General features: G+C 44.1%; 1 protein-coding gene across 8 annotated transcripts in view; it reads left to right on the top strand.

Moving 5' to 3' along the window:
• Positions 1 to 8,003, top strand: part of Vps13d (vacuolar protein sorting 13 homolog D) — a 235,713-nt gene that overhangs the window by 20,379 nt on the left and 207,331 nt on the right. For all 8 annotated transcript variants that reach the window (XM_010628171.3, XM_010628172.3, XM_010628169.3 and 5 more), the window contains exons 7-13: positions 941 to 1,111; positions 1,446 to 1,546; positions 2,724 to 2,892; positions 4,549 to 4,650; positions 4,763 to 4,964; positions 5,673 to 5,852; positions 7,351 to 7,481. In XM_010628171.3, the coding sequence (XP_010626473.1) occupies positions 941 to 1,111; positions 1,446 to 1,546; positions 2,724 to 2,892; positions 4,549 to 4,650; positions 4,763 to 4,964; positions 5,673 to 5,852; positions 7,351 to 7,481 (1,056 nt within the window). The remainder of the gene's footprint in view (positions 1 to 940; positions 1,112 to 1,445; positions 1,547 to 2,723; positions 2,893 to 4,548; positions 4,651 to 4,762; positions 4,965 to 5,672; positions 5,853 to 7,350; positions 7,482 to 8,003) is intronic.

Below are 8,003 nucleotides of genomic sequence, written 5' to 3'. Positions count from 1 at the left end.
TGAGACAGGGTCTCACTGTGCAGTTCAGACTGGCCTCGAATTTACGGCAGTCCTCCTGCCTCTGCCTCTTGAGTGCTGGGATTATAGGCCTGCACCGCCATGCCAGGCCTTCAGATATGATTCTTAAAGGGGAGCTCTCTTACTACATTGTACGTTGAAATGTCACCTTTGGTGGTATTCCTTTAAGAGATACTTCAAAAGTTACAAGTCATCACATATAAAGTATTACTGTTTGTGGATGATTAAAAAGTAGTTTAGTTGGTCTTTTTATAAAGAAATTGTAGGTGGTTTGACTGAAGTGGGGAAAATGACTCACTTTTCCTCCACCAAGGTTATCTTGCTTTTGCAGGCTGTTGTGCGAAATGGTATTGGTTTTGCTAATTTTATTAAATAAATACCATTTCCTTATAGTAGAACATCATGTAGCTATTTAGAATAAAGAGAAGATCTTTATGATGAATGAATATGTGATAGTCTGTAAGATACCGTGTTAAAGTTTTACGCACTGACAGCACACAGGTTTTATTGCATTTGTGTAAGAAAACAAGCTACAGATTTGCTGAGCACAGTAATCACAGAGTCCTGGGGCAGCCGGAAGCCGTGACCCCACTGGGTGCCTCTGGGGATTGGTAAATGAGTGGCTGGGGAATGAGGTTAGGGAAGAGACAGTTCACTTTCTTTGCCTTTCACATTTTAAGCCATGTGAATATATTACCTGTGGGGAAATATAAATAATGTTTTAAAATACGAGCGAACTTTAGAATGCACTTTTATACTATTTTTGGGTTGTGCTGTTGCTGTTGCACACCGTTGATGGGGAATGTTGGCTGTCGTGACACATCCCGTAGCTGAGCTTGACTGGCATAAAACCTGCAGCCTTCTCAGGGCAATGAGCAGAGCAAGGCCAGCTGGACAGAGCAGGTGTTCTTGTGACGTGCAGGAGGCCATGGCGAAGAGCATGGAGAGTCGCAGTCACCACTATGTCCTTGAGCCCGTGTGTGCCTCCGCGCTCTTGAGGAGAAACTGCTCCAAGGAGCCTCTGCGGTCTCGACACAGCCCCCGCATCGAGTGTGACATTCAGCTGGAGACCATTCCCTTGAAGCTCTCTCAGGTGCTGCCAGGCTAGTCGCTGGTGGGGAAGGGGAATTGTTCATAGCAGGGCTCCAGATCCATGCTGTGTTACATACACAACCCACTTTCTGTTACAGTTAAATTGGCTTCATCCCAGGTTAATTTTGACTTGATGTTAAATGCTGAGCAAAGAATTTAAGACGTTCAGTAAATATAAATATTAACTGTCAGTGGTCAGAGAAACATGCCCCGCAGTATTCCGGGTTCCAGGTCTGCTTTGATGAGTGTGAATGGTTCTTGTTGCGTGCAGGTCTTAGCTGAGTAAAAGAACCACACCTCTTCTAACCTAGTATCTCTTAATCTCTAACCAAAAGCTGCAATACAGGCAGATGATGGAGTTCCTCAAGGAGCTGGAACGGAAGGAGAGGCAGGTGAAGTTCCGGAAGTGGAAACCAAAAGCAGCAATACCGAAGAAGTAAGGGCTTATACATGTTGTATGCAAAGTGCGTTTTATGCACATTCTTTTCTTTGGAAAATACAGATTGGAAATAATGCCTCCCTTTACACATGGTTGGAGGTAAAAGTGTGGTTAGTTTTCCTGGTCCTTAAAATGCCATTCCTGTTATCACTATTGATGTTCTTATTGTGTGTTTATTCAGTGGGAGTTCACTTTTAGATCAAGTGTAGTGAAATTCATTTCATCCTCTTAGTCTAGTTTGGCAGGGAGACTGATGTTCATCTGGTAGGGTCTGCTGTGCAGTGAATACTCTAGTGTTCTTTGAGCCTTCTTTTTCTTTACCAGTGCCTTGAACATGTTAGGCAAGTGCGCACCACTGAGCTGGAGCTCCATCCATGGTCCTGCCTTTTTTTGTTTGTTTGTTTTGTTTTTTGTTTTTTGAGACAGTCTCACTATGTAGTTGAGACTGACCTGGAACTCACTATGTAGCTCAGGCTGGTCTCGAACTCACAGCAATCCTCCTGCCTCAGCCTCCCAAGTGCTGGGATTACAGGCATGTGCCACCATGCCCGGCCTGATTCTGCTTTTTAACATCTTCTCCCAGGTTGTTGGGTTAGTGTTTGTGTACGTTATACTGCGCTTTATAACTTCCATGACAAAAATAAATCCTCTTTCCTGTTGCAGTGATAAACTTGACCAGTCTGATACATTAAAACTTTTTAAAGATCCTGTATGTTTCCATGTATTTTCGTAGAAGTTCCGTTTATACCCCTCTGCCACGCCCTGCTGGAACCCCTGGCCTCAGGCATACTAGGGAGGCACTGCACCCTTGAGCTTCTGCTTCAGTCTTTGGTGCTGAAATCGTGGTAACTATTGAGAGGTGGTATTTGCCTCCCTGGCAGCACTTGATTTTCTCTCAGTGTAGGGGACTAAGACCGTGGGAACACAGCTGGTGGAATACTGTCATTACTGACATGTCAGTCGGGGATCTGTTCTTTAGTGTTCTTTAGTAGCAGATTTACTTTTCCTGCATATTGGGTTTAGCTGAATAGTACAAGGACCCTGGACATAAATTGATGGCAGATAAGAGAGAGAATGTCTGGGAGGAGAAGTGGTGTCCTATGGATTACCCTGGATTTCCAGCGTTGCGGTTGCTTTGTTGTGAGAAGTGATACATTGTTATGGGCTGTTTCAGCTGCCGGGAATGGTGGTATTTTGCTCTGAATGCGAACTTATATGAGATCAGAGAGCAGCGGAAGCGCTGTACCTGGGACTTCTTGTTGCACCGTGCCCATGATGCTGTGTTTTACACTGACAAATATTTCAGCAAGTTGAAAGGAGGCTTACTGTCTGCAGACGACAAGGTGAGTGGACTGTTGCTTTGTGTTTCTTCTTTTCATTCAGAGGGGAAGGCAGGAGGAAATGGGCTCTTGGAGGCAAAGTAGAGTGAGTAGTGCTTGGAAGGCCGGACCTGGCCTCACCCTGGCCAGAAGCATCCTCCTCTCTCTGCTTCCTGAAGAGAGCCGGACATGGGGTGGGAGGGAGAGGAGATGGCTGTGGTCTTGCCAGACCTTCGTTCCCACATCCCTTCCTGCATTTCTCTGTGCAGGTCACCTATGTCACTTCAAAGCTTGATCCCAGTCCTAATTTTTTCCCCTCAAGTCCGTAACCGATCCCTGTGTCCTTCGGCCTCTATTTCTGCTATCCTAATTGACTTCAGTTAACTTCATTAACCTTTTTACTTTTTCCTTTTTTGTTGGCGGTGGTAGAGGTGAGGCGAGGGAGAAGGGGGTACTGTGGGTGGGGAACACAAGCTCACCTGGCAGTACCTGTGGACTAAAGGCCCTGTAACCACCGCAGGGCTCTGGTGGTGATCCACTCCTCTCCTGGTGTGCCTGCATGATTATCTCCTAAGAGAAGTCACTGGGATTGCTTTGTTCCTTGATTCGTTTTGCTTTTGTGTACATCAGGTTTTGTGAGAGCAATTGAGACCATTGCTAGTATTTTAGCTCAGGTGATGTCTTTTAACCAACCATTTCTGTAGTAGACTTTTCCAAGCAAAGAAGAACATTCTTGCCCTTTGGCATCCACCGTGTAGTAAACAGAGCTTCTCTCCATCCTGCTGGCACCCCGAGGCCATGGCCTCTCCACTTGGTTAATGCTTTCTTTGTTAGTGTCAGTCATGGTGATGTAGGAACCTTAGGAGGCAGATGGAATAAATCAGGCATTTTGTTTTGGATGGTTTTCTGAAAGGTGCAGGCAAATTTGGAGGGAGAGAAAAAGTAAATTAACCCTGAGCTGGGCAAACAAGTATAATCTCCTTTTTCTTAGTGTTAAGGAGTAAGAGACAGTTTAAGATAGTGGTAGCTACCTCTCCTTTTTTCTTTCTTTCTTTTGAGTTGCTGGGGATCTAACCTAGGGCCTTATAGTGTGAGCTATGCAAATGCTCTACAGCTGAGCTATGCCTAGCCCTTGACTTTGTTTTTAAACTTGGCATGTTGCTGGCTACCATCGCCCTTTCCTACCTAGTAGGAAACAAGTAGAGAATATAATGTCATTGCCAGCACACCACAAGAAGCGCAAAGGTGCTAGGGGCCTGCACACTCAAGGTGGGAAGAGTGGTAACCCCGGGCCCGCTCTGGTCATCTGAGCCAATGCGAGGGAAGCTCAGCATCGTGCTCAACACAGGGTAGGACTTTGCAGCTACACACATATTCCAGTGGCCTGCTGCAAATTAAGTACTGTTCTTTGTGTCCTTTCTCTGCACCATTAATTGTAGAAACTGTGAAACTTGTTGGAGGTGTTTTTGAGACCAAGTAAAGTCTGTTAGACTATAGGGAAAATGTGTTTAAACCCGAAATTGCAGTCATGGAGCTAGCTGTTTATCATGTTTCTGGGTCCTCACTGAGAATGTTGGGGCCAGTAGATTCCCTAGTGGTACCGGTAGTAATTTGTGAGGGTATCCACTTCCTCTGGAGCTACAGGGTCTGATTTTGTTTGTTTTGCTTTCATCTAAACAGGAGGAGATGTGTCGGATTGAGGAGGAGCAGAGCTTTGAGGAGTTGAAGATTCTGCGTGAACTGGTTCATGATCGCTTTTATAAGCAAGAAGAGCTAGCAGAGGTAAGACATCCTCTAGAGAAGGTTTCTTCAGATGCAGCACACTTGCAGCATTTGAGCTTCTTTCTGTCTGGGACGTCCTTGGATGCCCACTTGTGCTCCGTTGTGACTGCAGAGTCTGCGAGAGCCTCAGTTCGATTCTCCTGGAGAGTCTCCTGGAGACCCAGATGGCGGCAGAGGCAGCGGGATGCTGCAGTACCTTCAGTCCTGGTTCCCCGGCTGGGGCGGCTGGTATGGGCAGCAGACCTCCGAGGGCAAGGCGGTGGAGGGACTCTCAGCAGAGCAGCAGGAGCAATGGACCCCCGAAGAGATCCTGGGTATGCTCATTGCCGGCCTGCGTGTACCCCTCTGTCACAGTGAAGGGAGACACTTGGGCCGTTGTTTGTGCAGTGGCCCACGGTCCTTTTCAGACTCACCCAGCAGAAACATTAGAAAATGGTTGTTTTGAGCAGAGACAGAAGAAATGTTTGGGGAGAGGCTCCATTTGCAAGTCAGTGATTACAAATGAACACTGATGTAGGTCTGAGTGGCAGCTATTTTCAGAGAACTAAATTGAGCGTGTTCACATATTTAAATCAGAAGAACTCCAAAGCTTGAATGCCAGTCCAGAGGCACTCTTGGGACCTGTGTTGTCTAAATGAGAGCCACAGCCACAAGTGGCTGTTGAAGTTAATTATAATTAAATAGAAGTAAAATCTAGTCTCTTAATTGCACCAGCCCCTGTGTCACAAGCGCTTGGTAGCACTTGTGGTTGGTGGCTGTTGTCCTGGATGACCCGGACAAGGCCGTCTCACTGTATTGGACTGTGCTGCTTCACACGGGACTTCATTGTGGATCCTGTGCTGCCTGTTTTGATATGTGGACGAGAGCCCTTCTGAAACAGTTCAGGTTGCTTTACATTAGTAAGTACAGTTGTCGTCCATGTCTTTGGGTTCCTTCCTTAAGAAAGGGTGAAATGGTTAAATTGAGTCATCACAGCTGTGATTGGTGTTACGCCTTAAAGCCTGTTCTTCCTTGTCACGTAGGCACCGAGGAGTTTTTTAACCCCACCGCAGATGCCTCATGTATGAACACGTACACAAAGCGAGATCATGTTTTTGCCAAGCTGAACGTGCAGCTGCAGTGTGGCACAGTGACTCTGCTACACAAGGAGCAAGGGACTCCTCAGATGAAGGAAAGTGCTTTCATGCAGCTCGAGTTTTCAGGTACTGCCCCTGAAGAACCCACTGCTGCCATCTCCTCCTAGGTGCCAGCCTCTGGGTGATTCTCATTATTTGTAGTGGTTATAGTCCAAAAAGTCACCACAAACACAGACTGAACCGTTGTTCCCAAGGGAAGTTTAGTTACAGTCTTGTGAGCCTCTGAGCCTACTGCTCCTCAGTAGGTTAATTGCCTTTTCTTTTTATGAGTTTGTGTTTAAAGATACCTTTAAGCTACATGCCTGTAGCTCCACTTACTCAGGAGGCTGAGGCAGAAGGGTTGCAAGTTCAAGGCCAACCAGGGCAGCTTAATTAGACCATATCTCAAAATTAAAAAAAAAAAAAAAAAAGATTGGAAATGCACCTCAGTGGGAGGGTGCACAAGGCCTGGGTTCAATCCCCACTATACTAACTAAAGAAAGGATTTTTATATATAAATGTACATGTGAGTGTTGATGTATGTATCTGCTGTTAATTAACACTCATGGCCTATAACACTGTAATGCATATCCAAACAAAGCCTGTCTAATATTTTATTTTATTTTTATTAATGCACTATTTTTGATGGGAAATGCTTAACATCCTTCTCATACTTACAAACTCCATACAGCACTTCAGCACTATACTTAGCTATTTAATTTGACTTATTTGTTTGCATGGTAGGCAAGAGCTGTACCCCTGAGCTACATGTCCAGCCCCACTTGGCCATTTTAAGCGGCAAGATCACAAACAAAAAGCACACAGAAAAAGCAAAGAACGGAGCTCCAGAGAGAGCAGGAAAAGGATGCTGTTCGGAGGATGGGGACTGACACCAGGAGGCAGAGCATTGTCCTGTTTGAACTCAGCTAGGAACATGCACATTGGATGACATGTTTTTTACTCTCTGTGTCTAAGGAACCAAGAAAGTGCCAGAAGTATTGATTTTGGAGTGTATATAAATAAATTCTAGTGAGTAGGTGAATGTGCACATGCAAAGTCTATGAATGACTTTGTATTTCAGTGCTTTTTGGGACTTTTAATTAATGATAAATAGATAAATACTCTGGTTTGGATACCTCACAATAATTTTTCAGTTCTTGAAATAGTTTATCTGACATGCCTCTTAGTAGTTTAAGAAACGTAGTTGAACAAGCAGATATTTTACGTATCATTTATTTTTTTATTTTTGGTACTGGGGGGTCAGACTCAGGAACTTGGACTTATGAGGCAGGCACCAGCACCACTGAGTTAAATCCCCGGCATGAGCAGATCTTTTGAAGTTAAATGAAAGGCTCTGTTTAAAATTAATCCTGCTGGGAAACTTCAAAAAGTCCTTTATTTGTATGAGCCAAGGGGTTTATTTGTATAGTAAAGGGTGTTTGTTTTGGTTCTAATTTCATGGTAAAATTGTTCATAGCATCTAAAACATCTAAAATAATATATATTTATAAAATATTGCTAATATTTTTAGAAACATGTAGGCTATACTGTCATAATATCAACTCTTGACTTTTATGTTTTGTAGATGTAAAACTACTAGCGGAATCTCTTCCTCGAAGAAATTCTTCCTTGCTTTTAGTCCGGTTGGGTGGACTATTTCTTCGAGACCTAGCTACAGAAGGAACTATGTTTCCCCTTCTGGTCTTTCCTAACCCGGTATGTACCATAGTGGCGAGGCAGATTTAGCTAGCTAGGGTGTTGGTAATTGCAGTCTGTTTTGGACAAATGGTAAGTAACATTAACCTGATTCTTTCTGATGTCTGAGCATCTTGAGACAGATAGGGGTGGCTGGGTAAGTTCTTGAATTTTTAGTGCATTTTTAGCTATGTTTTCTTCCCCTCCCGTGGTGTGGCTACTATGGAATCGTTTGCTCTCTTTTGGAAGACAATGGCATATACACTGCTATTTTCTACATTTCAAGGTCAATGTTTGAATTTCCTTCTTATCTGACAGTCATTTTCATTTATTCTGACCCATAATCATTGGTAAGAAATCCCATCACCCCAGGATTCTAAAAGAGAACCATTTCAAGTTCTCCATATATGTTTAATTCTTTTTTTTTTTTTTGGTACCAGTGATCGAACTCAGGCCCTTGCACTTGCAAGGCAGGCTCAGGAACCACTGAGCTAAATCCCCAGCCCTATGTTTTTTTTTTTCGTTTGTTTGTTTTTGGTTTTT

Source organism: Fukomys damarensis, unplaced genomic scaffold (genome assembly GCF_012274545.1).
Source record: "Fukomys damarensis isolate Sample0158 unplaced genomic scaffold, DMR_v1.0_HiC HiC_scaffold_23, whole genome shotgun sequence".
NCBI lineage: Eukaryota > Metazoa > Chordata > Mammalia > Rodentia > Bathyergidae > Fukomys > Fukomys damarensis.
The sequence above is the reverse complement of the archived record's forward strand: the minus strand, read 5'-3'. Positions and strand labels throughout refer to the sequence as shown.